This window comes from Pteronotus mesoamericanus, unplaced genomic scaffold, assembly GCF_021234165.1.
Source record: "Pteronotus mesoamericanus isolate MK-2021 breed Mesoamerican mustached bat unplaced genomic scaffold, CSHL_Meso_final contig_58, whole genome shotgun sequence".
NCBI lineage: Eukaryota > Metazoa > Chordata > Mammalia > Chiroptera > Mormoopidae > Pteronotus > Pteronotus mesoamericanus.
This window is the reverse complement of record NW_026555205.1, coordinates 8,299,525-8,320,459: the sequence shown is the minus strand read 5'-3', so window position 1 is coordinate 8,320,459 and position 20,935 is coordinate 8,299,525. Positions and strand designations below refer to the sequence as shown.

The window sequence follows — 20,935 nt, the reverse complement described above, 5'->3', positions numbered from 1 at the left end:
TTTCCTCCGCATCCTCACCAGCACTTGTTTGTTGATTTATTGATGATGGCCATTCTGACAGGTGTGAGGTGATATCTCATTGTGGTTTTAATTTGCATTTCCCTGATGATTAGTGACATTGAGCATCTTTTCGTATGGCTATTGGCCATCTGTATGTCCTCTTTGCAGAGGTGTCTATTGAGGATCTTTGCCAATTTTTTAATTGGATTGAGTTTTATAAGTTCTTTAAAAATTTTGGATATTAACCCCTCACCAGAAGTATTGGCAAATATTCTCCCATTCCATGGGTTGTCTTTTTATTTAGTTGATAGTTTACTTTGCTGTAAAAAAAGTTTTTAATTTGATGTAGGCCTCTTTGTTTATTTTTCCTTTTGTTTCCCTTGCCTGGGAAGATATGTCAGATAAAATATTGCTTTGGGCAATGTCTGAGATTTTATTGCCTATGTTTTCTTCTAGGATTTTTCTGTTTTGGGGTCTTAACATTTAAGTATTTAATCTATTTTGAATTTAGTCTTGTGTGTGGTGTAAAAATGTAGTCTAGTTTCTTTTGTCTTCACATGTCTGTCCAATTTAACCAATACCAATTATTGAATAAAGTATCTTTAGCCTATTGTATGTCTTTACTTCCTCTATCAAATATTAATTGGTTATAAAGATGTGGGTTTATTTCTGGACTCTGTATTCTGTTCCATTGATCCATGTGTGTGTTTTTATGCCAGGACCATGCTGTTTTGATTACTATGGCCTTATAGTATAGTTTTATATTAAGTAGCACAATTTGTGAAACTTTGTTCTTTCTGAGGATTGTTGTTGCTATGTGAGGCCTTTTGTGATTCCATATAATTTCTTGAAATATTTGTTCTAGTTCTGTGAAATACATCATTGGAATTTTGGTAGGAATTGCATTGAATCTATAGATTGTTTTGGGTTGCATGGATATTTTAATAATGTTAATTCTTCCTATCCATGAACACAGTATGTACTTCCACTTGTTTGTATCTTCTTCAATTTTTTTCCTTCAGTGTTTTATAATTTTCCAAGCAGCAGTCTTTTACATCCTCAGTTAAATTTATTGCTAGGTATTTAGTGTGTATTCCTTTTGAAACAGTTATGAATTCAGTTGTTTTCCTAATTTTCCTTTCTCCTAGTTTATTATTGGCATATAAAATAGAAAGTATTTTGAATGTAATGTAAATGAAAACAAAATCCAAAATCTGTAGAATGCAAATAAAGAAGTGTTTAGAAGACAATTCATACATGAAAAACTTTTATTAGAAAAAAGAATAATTTCAAATAAATTATCTTTTTCCCTTAAGTAATTAGACAAGAAAAGTCAATTAAAATAACTATAAGAGCAGATATAAATGCAATTGAAAATTAAAATCAATAGAAAAACTCTGAGACCAAATGAGGTTCTCTGAAAAAATCAGTAGAATGGATGCACCTTTAGCAAGTCCAGACAAGAAAAAAGATGAGAAACATTACCAATATTAGGAATGAAAGAGGGAGCATCATTACACACCCTACACGCATTAAAGGAGTAACAAGGGAGTATGACAGACAATTGTATGCCCATAAATTTGACCACTTAGATGAAGTAGATGAACTTCTTGAATGATACAAACTACTGAAGCTCACTGAAGAAGAAATACATAATTCAGATATTTATTAAAGTAACTGAGTTTGTAGTCAAAATCATCCTAATAATGGAATACTATGCAACCATAAAAGGAAAAAATTACCCTTTATGATAGCATGGATGGACCTGGAGAACATTATGCTAAGCAAAGTAAGACAGTCATACAAAGACAAATACCATATTATTTCACTCATATGTGAAATCTAATGAAGAAACTGAACTAACAAGCATAATAGAGACAGACTCATAGATAGAGATCAGGATGACAGTTATGGGGGCAGGTTAGCAGGTGGGAGGATCAAGCAAAAAGGTAAAAGGACTTATGGATGGACAACAGTGTGGGATTGTGGGAGGAAGAGGGTGTAATGGGGATAAATGGTAATAGGAAAAAAATAGAATGAAAAATAAATAAATAAATAAAACAAAATTTTCCCAATAAAGAAAACTACAGGTTCAGTTGGCATTTCTGATAAATTCTAACAAACATGTAAAGACACAACAACACGAGTGCCACATTAATTTATTTCCCAAAATAGAAGGGAATAGATTGCTTATCAATGATTGTATGAGGTCAGCATTGCCCTAATATTAAAATGAGGCAAAAAAATTAAAAGGAAATTAAAGGAAAGAAAACTATAGAACAGTGTCTCTCATGAACTTGGAGGTAAAAATCCTCAAGGAAATATTACCAAATCAAATCCAACAATAAAACTCCACGATTTGATTTTGACAAAGTTGCAAATGTGATTTCAAAATAAAAATAAATATTTTCAACGAAGGGTGCTAAATCAATTGGACACTTACATGCAAAATAAAACTATATTTATTTCTTAAAGGTGACGTTGGACCAAATGGACAACCTGGGCCAGTGGGCCCCCCTGGGATACCAGGAATAGGTATTCAGGGACCACCAGGGCCACCAGGGATTCCTGGACCAATTGGCCCACCTGGTAAGATTGTGGTAAATATATATTTTGTAGTAGCACCCATTGTATAGATGTTGTTCAGCTCATCAATAAAGTGTAACCTATGTAACAGTCTTCTAGAAAAGAGATTTGAGAAGTAACATGTCTACTTGTATAATTAATTAATGCCTGATATTTTCCCTTTGTTCATTTAAAATTGATCTATTAACAATAATGCAATTTCATAATTGCAGTATGTTGTCATAGCATATAATCATTACAGTAGTCATTGTTTTGGAATCACAGACTTAAGAATCTCTACTGCTGATTATTTCAGACCTGAGTAACTAGATATACAGCGTTAATCAACCTTTGTCTATGGAAACTCTTTAACATTTCTAAACACATGAAAACTAGTAAACATTTTGCAAAAAATATTTTTTGACATTCTCATTTAATAAAATTAGTTGAATTTTCTCCTCTTGTGCTGCTAAATCAACAATCACTTTACAACTCATAAGCAATCTAAACTCTTCTTATATGGATGTGCAAAAAGCTTTTTGTCATCTTGTAACCTACTAGAGAAACATATGATTCCTCTACATTTCTGTGAGAGTTTGCTTCCTCAAGTTTGTAGATTCTGAGCCATCTGGTAATGTGAAGTATTTTTATCTTAATCTAGCCAGGCACATTCCGTGCCACTCTTGAGCCAACATTATGTTATTGCAAAACACTGTAATAATTCATAAACTTAAATATGGAACATTTAATCATTCCTTATTAGTGTGAACACATCAGACAACTTAAATACACAGTTAAGATATAGATAAGTTGACTTTTAACAAAGGAAATATATTTTCTGACCTTAAATATCAATAGGTATTTTGTTAGGTATTACGCTAAAAATCTAAGAACACCCATTAACAATTTAAAAAAAAAACCTGGAAAGTAAAGTTTACTTTCATTTATGTTATATGTTTTAAAAAAATATTTTATGGCACACTGTACCTTTTTTATGGCCCCTAACATGTCATTACTGATTTAAAAATGAGAAAATTTGCAGTGTTACTTTGAAGCAGATTGTTAAAAAGTAGCTGCTTCAACACTCATGAAATAAAAACTAGCATACAAAGGGATCATGAGAAAAACAGTTTTTTGGTTTGTCCATTATTGTCTCGTCCTGCAGTTCCACAGAGATGGCTAAAATGAATTTATCATTTCTTATGTTTTATCATTTTTTAAATATTTATTAAATTTATTGGGGTAACATTGCTTAATAAAATTATATAGGTTTCAAGTGTACAATTCTGCAATACATCATGTGTATATTGCATTATGTATTTACCACCCTAAGTCAAATCTTCCAACCCCATATATTGGGTCACCCTTTACCCTCGTCCACATCCTCCTACCCCCTTCCCTCTGGTAGCCACCATAATATTGTGTGCCTCTATGAGGTTTTTTTGTTTATTTGTAGTTTTCAATTTTATATCCCACAGATGAGTGAAATCATATGGTTCTTGATGTTTCTTTTATTTCCCCAAATTGCGTGAGGTTTTGAAAGCATTTTAAAATATATTTTGTATTTTTAATTGTTCATTCCATTACAGTTGTCCTAATGTTTTCCCTTTGCCACTTCCACCCAGCCCACCCCTCTAACCCACTATCAATCACCTCTCCGTTGTCCATGTCCATGAGTCATTTTTACATAATCCTTGACTAGTCCCTTTCCCTTCCTTCCACCAATGCCCCCCTGCCTGCTCCCCTCCTACAGCTATCATGTTTCCATTTCTCTGGTTCTGTTTTTCTCATTAGTTTATTTTGATCATTAGATTTTAGTTGTAAGTCAAGTCATGGTATTTGTCTTTGTGGAACACCAATTCAAAAGAACTTATGCATCCCTATGTTCATACCAGTGCTATTCACAATAGCTAAGTGTTGGAAACAGCCCAAGAGCCCATCACTTGATGAGTGGATTGAAGAATTGTGGTACATTTAAACAATGGAATACTATGCAGCACAAAGAAAGGAGAAACTCCTACCCCTCACAACAGCATGGATGGAACTGAAAAGCATTATGCTAAGCGAAATAAGCCAGGGGGCGAAAGACAAATACCATATGATCTCACCTATAGCAGAACCTAATGAACAAAACAAATGAGCAAAGTAGAACCAGAGTCATGGAAGGAAGAAACAAACTGACAGTGACCAGAAGGGAGGTGGGGAGAGGCATAATGGAGGAAAGAACTGGAAGGGTCAAGTCAAGGAACATGTATAAAGGACCCATGGTAATGGACAACAGGGTGGGGACTGACTGAGGGAGGTGTGGTGGGTGGTGCAGGGAAGAGCATGGGGGAAAAATTGGGACAACTGTAATTGAATAACAATAAAAAATTTAATTAAAAAATCTTTTCAACCTTTAAAAAAAGGAGGGAATTCCTACCTTTTTCGACAGCATGGAAGGAGCTGGACACTATTATGCTAAGTGAAAGAGAAATACCATATGAAAGCAATTTTAATTCTTTTATCACAGCTGAGCAACAATAAAAAGAGACCACTGTTAACACTAACAACAAAATAAAATAAAAATACATTTATTCATGCTTTAAATTTAGCTAATACTGTGCAATATTCCGTTTGTCTAATGTTCCATCGTTCGTTTTTTAACTAATGCCTATATGGGTATATTGATTTATAAAGTCCAGATAGGATGGTATGGAGAAAATATAATGGTGCTAAATTTAATCTCTTCTGTGAACATAGGGATGGGGAAAAGTAGGTTTACAGTTGTGAGTATGCAAAACAGTTTATTCTTGTATTATCATTTATTATTATTACTAACCTACTTTTGCCCACCCCATATATACTTTGCCATAGACATCAAGATCTTAATATTGTTCAACAAATGATGTTAACAGCAACTTGAATGAAAATGTATTGAATGCATTCTTATTAATATAGAAGAAATGTTGTCATGTCACAGGTTTTTTTGCCACAGGATAGGCCACATTTTATATTTGATACTAGCCATGTGTTCTCAACCTTTAAAGTAAATTCTATTAAATCACCAAAGCCAAATATTGTATTAGCCCATTTCAAAAGTGTCATAATTTCTGCCCTGGCTGGTGTAGCTCAGTGGATTGAGCGCCAGTCTGTCAACCAATGGGTCGTGATTTCAGTTCCCAGTCAGGGCACATGCCTGGGTTGCAGGCCAGGTCCCCAGTAGGGGGCATGCAAGAGGCAACCACTCATTGATGTTTCCCTCTCTTATTCCCTTCCTCTCTCTCTGAAAATTAATGAGTAGAGTCTTTTTTAAAAATCGTAATTTCTGTTCATCTCTTTCAATAACATGTTGATCTGCAAGGCTATTAGTAATACCATGATAACCCTGACTTATACTGCATGACTGAAATTCTTACTACCAATTTTTTAATAAGAAGCTTATTTAATATACTTACTGTGTTTCATTTTGTAATATAATACTTGATGGAAAGTATTTTGTAATGTCTCCAGTATAAGTATTTACATTGTGCTTTTCAGTCTTTTCTTTTGCTTTGTATTCTGCTATTATTTAATTATGTTTTACTATTTGTCATTCTCTTTTTCAAGGCAGACTATACAATTTAATGCATGTTTATAATTTAAGAACCTGTTGGATATCATCAGTTCCTCACTTGACAGTAGGGAAATTTAAAAAAAAAATGCCAAAGGACAAAAAGCAAATTGTTTTTCCATCCCATGCAGAAATTGAAGTTTTTGATTCTTGTTATTTGACTTGGCCATTGGATAGAAGATTACTGTTTTAATTAATATTTCAAGAGGTCACTTATATATACCCAGTTCCATAACCACAAATTTATTATATTGCTTGCCCAGTCTCTGGACAAAGTATGGCTGAATAGCTCAAGTTCATCACGACTAATGTGAATCAAAGAAACAAAGATTTATTAATGTCATTTTCATAAATCAATGAGTGTACATTACAGTTTTTAAACTTTCTTGATTATAAAACCTTTGGGCTGTGTGTGTGTGTGTGTGTGTGTAAACTTCTCACAAATAATATGTTTTTGAAATTTTTCTTTTTTTTCCATTAACTGATTCCATTTGGCTACCAATACATTTAGAGCACCTACACAGCCCTAATGTACTTAATCTCTATAGAGATAGCCATATAATTCCTGTTATTGTAAAAGGAGATTCAGCAGAATTTTAAATTTAATTCAATTTCTCCCTCCGGATTATATGAGAATGACTATTCCTGGCAATATGCATAGAAAAGATCGATGCTCCTACATGTACAGAATAGTATTTTTTACTAATAATAATAAAAAGAAAGAAATTTTTCTGTAGGTCATTTAACTGTCATCATCCACTAATAAGTATTGAGTTATCTATACCTATCCTGTTACAGTATAAAATCAAATTAATTTTTAAATTTTAACCATAGAAGCTTTAATTACAAAGTAATTATTCAGTCTTTTGACTTGATCCAAGATGGTGGAGGAGTGAGTGGAAGTGACACTAACCTCCTCCCAGTACCAATCTGGAATTGTAACTAAATGGTGGAAAAATCATCCAAAATAAACAACTGAACAATAGCAAGAGAGAAGCCTTACAACCACAGACAGAAGACATAACTTCAACACAACGTGACTAGTAGCAAATGTGGAGGAGATCTAAGAGGGCCGGCCAAACCCCCATGGGTAGCAGCTGAAGTGCTGGAAGGATATCTCAGAAGCCATGGGGATACCTCAGAAAAGTTTGGGGTCTAAACCCCAAGATGTGCTCCCCAGCATACAGCACTGGAGACCAAAGTGTGCACAGATATCATCCAGCTGCAAAAAATGGCAGGGTTTCTCTCTCCCAGAGACGGACAGCTGGAGAGGCAGAGAGGTGTTTAAAGTGCCAACACATAAATTTTTCATATACAGCCACTAACTCTGGGCTCCAGTAACACTGGGGCAGAATGCACTAGAGATGGTTGAGGACATACTGGGGACAGTGGCTTTGGGGAGAGAACTGAGAGCAGCTACCAGGATCCTGGTGCTGAGTCATCCCCCATAAGGCAGCAGCCATCTTGCTCAGGCAGGTCACTACCCTCCAAGTGGCATCAGCTTGAGGGGAAGCAATAGTCCTGTTCCCAGGAGGGTCTCTGCCCCACCTTGCAGTTCTTAAGCCTGATTGCCCATTACAGAATGACCAGATTAACAACTAAATGAGACAACAACAGACAGTAGATCCCTAATAGTCCTGAATGAGCTCTGTAAGGCCACACTGGACAGCACCTGACATCACCAGAGGAAGATCAAGAATAAAAAACAGTGCTAATTCCTAGATGCTATGGAAATGAAGTCCACTGTGGTCTTCTCCATGGTTTGTGATATTTTCCTTCCTGCATAGTTTTCTAACATTCATTTCTTGTTCTTCAAGTTTGTGCATATTAAATCACTAAATTTTATATTACAGTTTATTTCAGTTCTCATATATTGCTCCTCCCTTCTCTTACCCCATTTTACCTTCTTTCCTCTTATTTTCATTTCAAAATTTGTTTTCTCTCTTGTTACAACATGTTTCCATTCCTCACTCTTACTATTTCTTCCCCATCCAGGCTCTCAAAACCAATTTTCTCATCAATGGTTATCTCACATATTTTTTACTGCTCTTAAAATACCCAAATTCTCTCTGACATTTAGCAATCTTTGCTCATTAGTTGTGGATAGGGTAGTTGTTGTTGCATTCTTTCAATTTTATCTCTAGATATTCTCTATTTTTGTATTTCAAATTTCAAATTTTATCGTTTCCCTCTCCTCCATTCTGCCTTCACACTACTCTTTCTTTTTTCTTCAGCTCATATTTTAATTTTTTCCTGTCTTAGCCTGGATTTTGTTCCTCATTCTTAGTATTCCCTTTCCCTCTATCATCTCAAAATCACTTCCCCTGCCCCTAGACATCTCTTAAGTTTTTCCTCTTAATCCCATCCCACCTATATTAATCTTAGCTCATTTGTTTTTGATACTGCTGTGGTAGATCTTTATCTCTGATTCTTTTCCTATTTTTTATTATTTATTTACCTTTTTCCCTTCTTTCTCTATCTCCCTTTATTGTTTATATTTTCTGTTTTGACCACATACTACACACTTCCCTTCTCATACTCCATTCCACCTTCTTCATTTTCTTTTTTATTTATGATTTAAATGTTACATTCTCTCCTTGCATTGCTCTGATTCCCTACTCCTATTAGTGCTCCTCCCTCAACCCTCTGAAAATCATTTTTCTTTCAGTTAGTTATCGCATATTTGCCTTTCCTTATCATAGTCTTAATTTCTTTATACCCTTATATTACTGGTTCATTTGCTCTTGATAGTGGGATTGTGGGGGGTATTTTTGCAAAGGTGGGTTTGTTTTATGAGCTATGTGGTTTTGTTCAGGCAGGACCTGCACAATAGCATGTAAGACATGGTGGGTGGAGGGACCCTCAGTAAGCAATCTTGAGGGAAGGACACAACAAAGAATGACCTAACAATAAACAAAACCCAATTACATCCAGAGAGCAAACATAAAGAGCATCCCAAAAGCATCAGTTTCAGGAGATCAAGGAGACCGCACCACTGAATCCCACAGGTCTCCTGCCATAGAAGTTCACACCACAAAGTCAGGAATCAAAGCAGATCAATATGAGAAGCAGAAAAAAATAAGAAGAGTCTCCCTTAAAGTGGGGGTACAAATAAACAACACCCAATCAAAAGGAAAGGAAGAATCCAAAAAAAGAGTGAAAAATGAAATAGAAGCAAATAAACTATCAGACACTGAGTTCAAAATAGTGGTTATAAGGAAGCTCAAAGAGCTCAGTGAGAACTACAAAGAACTACAGGGAATCTTCAAGGAACTTACTGAGAACTACATCGTCATGAAAAAGGACATACAACCTATCAATAAGACTCAGAAAGTAATGAAGAACACAATTTCTGAATTGAGGAAAACAGAAGGAATTAAAAGCAGGTACATGAAATAGAGAATTCAATCAGTGCACTGAAGGAAAAGGTAAGATAAAAAAACCCAGAAAGGAGAGAAAAGTGAAAAGACTAAAAAAGAATGAAGAGTTAATGAAGCTGCAAGACAAAGTGAAACATAATAATCCATATAATAGGGAAAGGAGAAGAATAAGAAGAGGAGCAAGGGATAGAAACACCACACCAGGGACTCCACACCAGGAAAACAAACAATGCAATTAAAAAATGGGCAAAGGACCCAGACTCTTCTCCAAGGACATACACAGGGCCCATAGGCGTATGAAACGACACTCAGCATCACTAGCCATCGTTGAAATGCACATTAAAACCACAATGAGATACCACTTCACACTGGTCATGATGACCATCATATACACATCAACAAACAAGTGCTGGTGAGAATGGGGTGAAAAAGGAACCCTAGTACACTGTTGGTGGGAATGCAGACTGGTGCAGCCACTGTGGAAAACAGTTTGGAATTTCCTCAAAAAGCTAAAAATGGAACTGCCTTTTGACCCAGCAATTCCACTGCTGGGATTATACCCTAAGAATCCCAAAACACCAATTCAAAAAAACCTGTGCACCCCAATGTTCATAGCAGCACAATTCACAATAGCCAAGTGCTGGAAACAACCTGAGTGCCCATCAGTAAATGTGTGGATCAAGAAACTGGTACATTTACACAATGGAATACTATGCAGCAGAAAGGAAGGAAGAAAGGAAGGAAAGAAGACGAATGAAAGAAAGAAAGAGTAAGAGAGAAAGAAAGAAAAAACAAAGAGCTACTACCCTTCACAACAGAATGGTTGAACTGGAGAGCATTATGCTAAGTGAAATAAGCCAGGCAGTAAAAGACAAATACCATATGATCTCACTTATAAGTGGAACCTAAGCAGCAAAGCAAGCAGGCAAGGAAAATATGACCAGCAACATTGAAAGAAGAAACTGCCAGGGATGGGAGGGAGGAGGGCAACAGGGAGGGGAAGGGGCAGAGCCAGGAACAGGTGTGAGGGCACATGGGCAAAGCCAAGAAGGGGGAGGATTGAGGGGGAGAGGTGGGGTGGGTGGGGCAGGGGAAAGTGGTGGTGGGTAAGTGGAGACATGTATTTGAAAAAATAAAAAAAAATACCTGAATCTGGAATATTAGAAAAAAAAGTTTTAAAAGATTATTCAAAGCAATAAAGATTAGAGATAAATAAAAGTGTAAAGCTGATCATCTTGAAAGACTTTTTGTGAATGTAAATATTTTATTGTGTCTCTCGGCAAATACTTTTGATTTATAAAATATCCTATATGAATATCTGAGGTAATATCTAAAATAATTTTCTTTATACATTACTAATATATGATAATAACAAATATCTAATATATTTGTAAACATTTTTAATTTAATCTTTACATGCTTTGTTTTGTTTCCTTAACCAATGATTTTTGCAACTTGCTGCTTGTTTTTTCTTTGGTTTTTTATTTTGTTTTTGTTTTTGCTCATCTCGCTGCTGAACTGTAACACTCTGCCTCTTGAACTTGAGGTCTCCCAGGTACAGTAGTTCTTTCTTAAAAGCCGTATCATGAACATAAAGCTTTATACATAAATACAAATAAGATTTATACAGACTTAAGTCTCTACTTACAATTATTTTGTATAACTGTTCTCTTGGGACATATTTCAAAGGATAAATAAACTATCTGGAAAACTAAGATATTAAGAAACTACCTAGGCCATAACATGACAATAGATTGTGATCCATATAGAACTATAAGAATGCTCATTATTAGATATCACACTTCACAAATATAATAATATAAAATCTCTTTCCCTTTTATAGTATTATACTATAAATGTCATCAATGGAGCCAGAACCACTGTGCTGATTCAAAGGAATTCTCAGATCACTTTAAGGACATACTGGTATATAACACCATCAAATCTAACAAAAATAATTGCTTATGGATCTTTAACAATAAAATTAGCTCTTATTGTTAAAGAGTTTCTTGGAATTTTCACCTGCTCAGCCCCCAACTTCCAATCAGTTATGATATGTCCCCATTTAATAGACAAAAACCAACAATGATAAATGGCTCACAAAGTTACAAGATAGAGGGGTGGGAACTCCCACCATGTTTGTACTATAATTACTTTCCTTATGTATATTCTTTTAGCAACCTTGTTTGAGTAATTCAGTCTTTCAGAAACATTAAATATTTTTGCAGTGTAATATCCTTTTCTGTTAAACCCTGCTGGGAATACTGAAAAACAAAAACAAAAACAAAATCTAATAATAATTATTAAAACAGCATATACAAAGCCAAAATAAAGATAATAGAATCGATGTAACTGAATTACTAAGGAATCATTTTGATTATAGATATCCCAGTAATTTTTAATACCTTACAGCAGTGCAAGTTGAAGAACCAGTTTGAATTGCAGACCTTTTGTTACCAGTCTACAGTGGAATTAGAAGAAATGAGAAGTAAGCATATAGAAAATATTATAGTGATAAGAATCAACATGGTGGAGGAGTGAGTGGACATCATACTGACCTCCCAGGACCAGTCTGGAATTACAACTAAATTGTGGAGAAATCGCCTGGAACAAATAACCAAACAATAGCGAGAGAGGAGCCTTATAACCTCGGACAGACAAGAAAATCAGCTTTAGGAAAACCTAACTAGTAAGGAGTGCAGTAGAGACTTGAGAAAGCAGGCAGGGCACTCATGGGCTGCAGTACCAGAAGGATATTGAAATGACCTGCTGGAAATGCCTGAGAAGAGTGGAGTCTAAACCACAAGCGAGGATCTCCAGCCTACAGCACCAGAGTCCAAAACATACACAGATGACAGCCAGCATCGAAAAGCAGCAGGGTTGCTCTGCCACAGACAGGTGGCTGGAGACGCAAAGAGCAGTTTAAAGGGCCAACACACAAATTTTTGTTTGCAGCCACTTACCCTGGTCTCTGACAAAGGCGGGGGCAGACTGGGCTGGAGATGCGTGAGGAGAGATTGGGAGCATAGGCTTTGGAGAGAGGACTGAGAGACTAGCCAGCAGGATCCCGGTGCTGACTCCTCCCCCATACTGAAGCAGCCATCTGGCTCAGGCAGACCACTCCACTGAGCCTCAGCAGCATGAGAAGACACAATAGCCCCATCCCAGGAGGGACTCAGCCCTGGCGCAGTACTGCTAATGCTTGACTGCTGAGTACAGACTGGAAGCCACAGGCAATAGATACCTGGCTAAAGGGAGAACAGAGTGGTCTAGAGACACTTGAGGAGAGACTGGAGAAGGATGCTTTGGGGAGAGAATGGAGAGAGTAGCTGGCGGGATCCTAGGGCTGACTCCTCCCCCATACGGCCCCAACCATCTGGGCTCAAGACAGGTCAATTTAAGAAGGACAAGCAAAAAAGAAGAGTCTCACAAATAATGGGAAAACAAACACCCCCCAGCCGAAGGGAAAGCCACAATCCCCACAAAGAAAATTAAATGAAAGGCAAGTAAACTATCAGATACTGAGTTCAAAACAACTGTTCTAAGGAAGCTCAATGAGCTCAGTGAGCGCAGACAGAATTACCAAAAATTACAGGGATACTACGAGGAACTTACTGCAAACTATATCAGCATGAAAAAGGACATAGAAACTATCAACGAGAGGCAAAAGGAAATGGAGAATACAATTTCTGAATTAAAGAACACAGTAAAAAGAATCAAAAGTAGGCTAGATCAAGCAGAAGAACTAATCAGCAAGATGAAGAATAAAGTATAAAAAAAGCTCCCAGAAACAGCAAGACAATGAAAAAAGACTGAAAAAGAATGAAGACTCTTTTAGGGAAATGATGGCGACATGAAATGTAATAATATCCATGAACAGGGATACCAGAAGGAGAGGAGGAGCTAAGGACAGAGAACATGTTTGAAAAAGTAATGATGGAAAACTTCCCAAATTGGAGGAGAGAAAAAGTCACGCAAGTCCAGAAAGCACAGAGGGTCCCATTCAAGAGGAGCCCAATGAGGCCCGCTCCAAGACACATCATAATTAACATGGCAAATATCAAAGGAAGAAAGGAAGTAACATATAAGGGAGCCTCAGTATGTGTAGCAGCTGACTTCTCAACAGAAACACTACAAGCCAGAAGGGAATGACAAGAAATATTCTCAGCAATGAAAAGCAAAGGCTTGCAACCAAGACTGCTCTAACTAGAAAGGCAGTTAATTAAAATAGAAGGTGAAATAAGGAGTTTCCCAGACAAAAGATGGCTAAAAGACTACACCTCCACCAAACCAGCATTGCAAAAAATATGCTAAAGGGACTCCTTTAAGAAGATGAAGAAAGAGTCTGTGAATACCCAGTTCCTTTCACAGTCAGCAATACTTGATATTACCAATATTTTTAATATTTATTAATATCATTTTGCCAATGATGTGTTATTTTAATTGTTACTTTATTATTTGTTGAAATTAAACCTCTTTTTGTAGATTTCTGGCCTATTCTATTTAAAAAGCTTTAAGTGACTTATTGGTATTCTTTATCCATTTGTTGATAAATATTTGTAGAATATTCTCCCTAAAAAAAAAAATAATAAACTATTAACCCTTTTTTAGATGTATTGGAATTTCTTTCCTATTCTATTACTTGTCGTTTAACATTCTTTATATGTATATTACTATATAGTCTTAAATGTTTAATATAGTCATACTGACAATATTTTAATTTATAGCATCTGGGTTTTAATATTTTACTTAAGAGAAGAAAAATATTATTTTCTATTTTCTCCTAAAACTCCTTAGAATTTGCAAGTTGATTTTCAACTCACCTGAATATTTTTTATGTGATGTGTGAAATAGTGCTCTATGTTTTATTTCAAGTAATAGTTGTCCATGCACCTTTTTTGTGGAATAAGCCTTATTTCCCCCATTGATTTGAAATATCAATTTAATCATATATTACATTGTTATACAGATATATACATTTGTTTCTAGAGTGCTCATTTATTTCATTGATCTACTTGATTATTTCTGTGCTGGTGTCATGTTGCTTTAATTGCTGAGACTTTATAATGGATTTAAATTTTTTAAACGTTATGATGATTTTAACATAAATAAATAAATAAATACTACAGTAAATCTGCGTTTTTAAAAAAAAGAAAGAAGAAACTCCTACCTTTTGCAACAACATGGATGGAACTGGAAAATACTTTGCTAAGTGAAATAAGCCAGTCTTTGAAAGACAGATACCATATCATCCCACCTCTTAGTGGAATCTTTTCAACAAAATAAACTAGCAAACAAAATAAACCACAGGCATGGAAATATGGAGGAGACTGAAGTGACCAGAGGGGATGGGGAAGGAGGACATTGGTGTAAAGAAGAAGAAGGGACTAGACAAAGAACATGTATGAATGACCCATGGACATGGACAGCAGAATGAATTGACTGGGAGTGAGGGACGGGGTGGGATGAGTGGAGGAGGGCAAAGGAGGAAAAATTGAGGCAACTGTAATAGAATAAACATGATTAAAATTTAAAAGAATTTAAGGGGAATCAAGATGTCGGAGGAGTGAGTGGAAGTCACATTGACCTCCTCCCAGTACCAACCTGGAATTACAACTGATCTGTGGAGAAATCACCTGGAACAAACAACTGAATAAGAGCAAGAGAGAGCCTTCTAACTTTGGAAACAGAAGAATCGGCTTTAGCGCAATCTAATTGGTAAGGAGTACGGTAGAGACCTGAGAAGGCGAGCGTGGCACTCACGGGTGGCAGCACCAGGATATTGAAACGGCAAGTTGGATCCCCCTGAGAAGAGTGGGGTCTAAACCAAAAGCGGGGATCTCGAGCCTACAGCACCAGAGCCCAAAAAGTACACAAATAACACAAATAACAGCCCGCTGCGAAAAACAGCAGGGTTGCTCCCTACCAGAGACAGGGGGCTGTAGACCAAAGAACTGTTTAAAGGACCAACACATAAATTTTTATCTGCAGCCACTTACACTGGTCTCCAGCAAAGTCGGGGGCAGAGTGGGCTAGAGATGCCTGAGAGATCCGGGAAGAGGGCTATGGGGAGATAACTAAGGGAGTAGCGGGTGGGATCTTAGTGCTGATTCATTCCCCCATGCGGCAGCTTCCATCTTGGTTAGGCAGAGATCACACCCCTGAGCAGCACCTGTGTCAAAGGACCCACGAGCCCCACCCCCAGGTGGTATTTCACCCTGCTCTGTGATGTCTACGTTGCCTGCTGAGTGCAGAGTGGCAGCCATAGATAGTAGATCTCTGGCTAAAGGGAGCGCAGTGAGGTCTGGCGACACTCGAGGAGAGACTGGGGACGGAGTCTTTGGGGAGAGAAATGATAGATTACCTGGCGGGATCCCTGTTGGGACTCCTCCCACAAAGCACCAGCGTCAGAGGGCCCAATAACCCCTCCACCAGGAGGGACTCAGCTCCGACCATTAGCTGTTTGAGGCAGCCAGCTGAGTGCTGAGTGACTAGATTAACAACTAGAGGAGATAGCCACAGACAGTAGATTACTGGAAGTCTCAAACAGCCTGCCTAAGGTCAGTCAGGGTCAACATCTAAAATAATCAGAGGGCAAGTCCAGAAAGTAAAAACAGTGGTTTCCAACCATAGAAGTTCAGACCACAAAGTGAGGAAATCAAGACAGATCAACTTAAGAATCAGAAGCAAAAAAGAAGAGTCTCACAAATATTGGGAAAACAAAGAAATATGCCCCACACAAAGGGAAAGGAGGAATCCCCAGAAAGAGAACTAAAAGAAATAGAGGCAAGTAAACTATCAGATATTGAGTTCCAAGCAATGGTTCTAAGGAATCTCAATGAGCTCAGTGAGCTCAGTGAAAATTACAAAATACTACAGGGAAACTACGAGGAACTTAAAGCAAATTATCAGCATGAAAAAGGACATAGAAACTATCAATAAGAAACAAGAGGAAATGAAGAATACAATTTTTGAATTGAAGAACACAGTAGAAGGAATCCAAAGCAGGCTACATGAAGCTGAGGACCAAATCAGAAAGCTGGAGGACAAGGTAGAAAAAAGCTCCCAAAAAGAGCAAGAAAATGAAAAAAGATGCAGAAAGAATGAAGAGGCATTGAGGGGAATGCAGTACAACCTGAAACGTAATAATATCCATATAATAGGGATACCAGAAGGAGAACAGGATGAGGAAGGGATAGAGAACCTGTTTAAAAAAAGTCATGATGGAAAACTTCCCTAAGTGGAGGAGAGAAAAAGTCACCCAAGTCCAGGAAGCGCAGAGGGTCCCATTCAAGAAGAACCCAATGAGGCCCGCTCCAAGACACATCATTAAACTGGCAAATATCAAAGACAAACAGAATCCTAAAGCAAGCAAAGGAGAAAGAGGTTGTAACATATAAGGGAGCCCGAATATGGCTAGCAGCTGACTTCTCAACAGAAACACTGCAAGCCAGAAGAAGGGAATGGGAAGAAATATTCCAAGTCATGAAAAGCAAAGGCCAGAAACCAAGACTGCTCTACCCAGCAAGGCTCTCAAGTAAAATGGAAGGCAAAATAAGGCATATCCCAGACAAAAGAAGGCTAAAAGACTACACCTCCACCAAACCAGCACTACAAAATATGCTAAAGGGACTGCTTTAAAATGAAGAAAAATTTTCCATGAATACCCAGTTCCTTTCACAGTTGCCAATACTTGATATTACCAACATTTTTAATACTCAATCTGATTGTGACAATGGTGTTATTTTAATTGTTCCTTTACTGTTTGTTGAAACTAAACCTGTTTGTGTATATTTCTTGCCTATTTCTATTATTTAAAAAGAAAACACCTTTAAATGTCTTTTTGGTATTCTTTATCCATGTATTGATGAAAGGTTTGTAGAACTTTTTTTGAAAAAAATATCTATTAACCATATTTTAGATATGTTGCAAATGCTTTTCTATTCTATTCCTGGTCCTTTAACTTTTTTATGTGTATATTACTATATAGTTAAATGTTTAATATAGTCATATTGTCAATATGTACTTTATAGCTTCTGGGTTTGAAAATTTTACTTAAGGTCATGAAAAATATCCTATTTTCTTCTAAAACTCCTTAGATTCTACATATTGATTTTTAACTCACCTGAATATTTCTTATATAATGTGTGAAATAGGGCTCTTTATTTGTTGAATAAGCCTTATTTTACCCATTTATTTGAAACATCAACTTAATCATATATTGTTCAACAGACATACATGTTTGTCTCTAGAATGTTCCTTATATTTCATTGATCTACTTTGATTATTTCTGTGCTGGTGTCACGTTGGTTTAGTTGTTGCGACTTTATAGTGGTTTTAACATTTTTAGTATTTTATAATTAACTTTGACATCTAAAACAAGTAAATAAAATCAATCTATTTTTAAGAAATAAAGAGAGGTGGAACTCCTACTTTTTGTGACAGTATGGATGGAACTGGAGAATATTAAGCTAAGTGAAATAAGCCAGTTGATGAAAGACAAATACCATATGATCTCACTATAAGTGGACTTTATTCAACAAAATAAACTAACAAACAAGATAAACCACAGGCACGGAAACATGGAACAGACTGAAAGTGACCAGAGGGGATGGGGAAAGAGGACAGTTGTATAAATAAGGGGAAGGGACTAGGCAAAGAACAAGTATGAATGACCCATGGACGTGGATAACAGAGTGGGAATTGACCTTGGGAGGGTGGGTGGGGTCAGATGGGTGGGGGGTAAAGTGGTAAAAACTGAGACAACTGTAATAGAATCAACATGATTTATAAATTTAAAATTAATTTAAAAAAATGTAAAAGGAATCTTTTAAAGCAATTTCACAGTGTAATTCTATTTGTTGAATATAATCAAAAGGTAAGCTTGTATTCTACTTTTCATTGTTTATTTTATAGTAAATTTATTGTATTTTATTAAAAATATTAGTCCATCATGGACAAGGAATTGAGAAAAGATTGATCTTTCACCAGATCTAAGGAGTCTTTCTAAGAGAAATATGTGAGGTCTGTCCAGAAGGTGTCCTGCCATGTAATATGCAAATAGAGACATTTATTGAACACGATACTAGAAACATTGTACATAGGGCCGTAATGCCTCAGTCCCCATCAAAGTAGGCACCTTGGGACCTCATACGGTTTTCCTAATAGCCATCAGCTACCCCATCATATTTTCCTGAATCTCATTGATGGTCTGAAATCTCTTCCCTTTCCAAGGTGATTTTAGTTTTGGGGAAAGCCAGAAGTCACTGGGTTCCAAATCTGGGCTGTAAGGGGTCTGAGCAACCTGGGTGATTTGATGTTTCACCAAAAACTCCACAAGGCACTTTGTTGTGGTGAACCTACCCATCACAAGTTGCCCATAACTGTCGCCTTCTCAATTATCCAAATAGTTTCTGTGGAGGAGTGTCCAAACTTAAAATTTAATGCAGATTCATTACTCGCTCATTCATTTTGAATGCTATCACCATACAGTACACATGCTTACTCAATAGCATCTACCGCCCACGTTGACCAGTACACTGAAGTCATCATTTTTCACACATGTACATTGCAGTCCACTCTCCTTGGTTGCCAGGTTATATCGATGTTATGCAAACTGTTCTCATTATATTATCAATGGCTGGACTTTTTCTGGACAGACCTCATATATGAAAATCCTAAAGTTTGATTGTTAGGTCATTTTATGTACATGATGTCAAAAATGTCTCTAACTCACTATTAGGTTTGTTATACACAGATTCTATTACTTGTTTGCTAGGAAAATAACCAGATACATCTGTTAATATTGCTTGAATACTTGTTAACAATGTTGTTATAATAACTAGGCTTGCATGGAATACCAGGAGCGAAGGGGGATCCAGGCCTTCCTGGGTTTGATGTTCCAGGACCCACTGGTGAGAGAGGCATTCCAGGCATCTCTGGAGTTCCTGGTCCTATGGGACCCCCAGGATTGCCAGGGCTTCCAGGAAAAGTAGGTGCCTCTGGACTACCAGGTAATTTCTTTAAAGTTTTCCCAGGTTTTGAATTCATTAAATTAAAATTGATGTGACTGTAGTTTATTATTTTCTTATTGTACTTTTCAGGATTAACACTATCCCTTACGGGAAAGTGTTAAATGTCTTTGATTGTGGGACTCTGACTTTGTTATTTGTATTATACTTTGTGAGGATTTCAATTATATACTGCTGTATAACAATCAACTTGAAAATTTAATGGTTTCGATCAACCATTTTATTTTGCTTAGGACAACATGACACATAATGATATCTGGATAATAGGGATACCAGAAGAAGAGGAGTAAGGGATAGGAATCCTGTTTGAAAAAGTAGTAATGGAAAACTTCCCTATTTGGAGGAGCGAAAAAGTCACACAAGTCCAGCAAACACAGAAGGTCCCATTCAAGAGGAACACAAAGAGGCCCACTCCAAGACACATCATAATCAAAATGGCAAATATCAAGGACAAAAAGAGAATCATAAAGGCAGCAAGGGAGAAAGGTAGTAACATATAAGGGAGCCCCAATAAGGCTAGCAGCAAACAACTCAATGGAAACACTACAAGCCAGAAGGGAATGGCAAAAAATATTCCAAGTCATGAAAAGCAAATGCCTGCAACCAAGACTCCTCTACCTAGAAAGGCTCTTAATTAAAATTGAAAGTGAAATAAGGAGTTTCCCAGTCAAAAGAAGGCTAAAAGAATACACCTCCACAACAGTATTGCAAGATATGCAAAGGGACTACTTTAAGAAGGTGAAGAAAAAGATTGGGAGAGAGAAGAACGCAGGAACAAAGGAGAAAAATTAATAAGTACCTGTCAATAACAACCTTAAATGTAAAAAGATTAAGTCCTCTAATGAAAAGACATAGGATAGCTGAAGTTAAGAAATACTGACCCATGCATATGCTGCCAACAGGAGTCCCTCCTCAGAACAAAAAGCCTGCACAGACTGAAAGTGAAGGGTTAAAACAAAAATAAATTCAAAGTAAAGGATAGGAATAATAAGCTGGGGTAGGTATACTTATGTCAGACAAAACAGACTTCAAGCAAAGGCCATATCAAGAGACACAAAAGGACACGTCATAATATTCAAGGGAAGAATCCATCAAGACATAAATATTATAAACATATGCACACCCAATATAGGAGCACCCAAATATATAAGGAAAACAGAGGACGACTTAAAAAAAAGGTATAGACAACATCACACTGGTTGTAGGCGACTTTCGCACTCCACTGTCAACAATGGATACATCTTCCAAAGACAGACTCAACAAAGACACTGTGGCACTGAAAGACACATTAGATCAAATTGACTTAACTAATATATATAGAACCTTTCATCCCAAAGAAGGAAAATACACATTCTCTTCAAATGCAC

At 36.6% G+C, this 20,935-nt stretch overlaps 1 protein-coding gene across 1 annotated transcript in view; it reads left to right on the top strand.

Annotated features, from left to right (window-relative positions):
- Positions 1–20,935, top strand: part of COL4A5 (collagen type IV alpha 5 chain) — a 432,611-nt gene that overhangs the window by 328,865 nt on the left and 82,811 nt on the right. The window contains exons 30-31 of the mRNA XM_054580374.1: positions 2,476–2,589; positions 19,383–19,550. Of these exons, the coding sequence (XP_054436349.1) occupies positions 2,476–2,589; positions 19,383–19,550 (282 nt within the window). The remainder of the gene's footprint in view (positions 1–2,475; positions 2,590–19,382; positions 19,551–20,935) is intronic.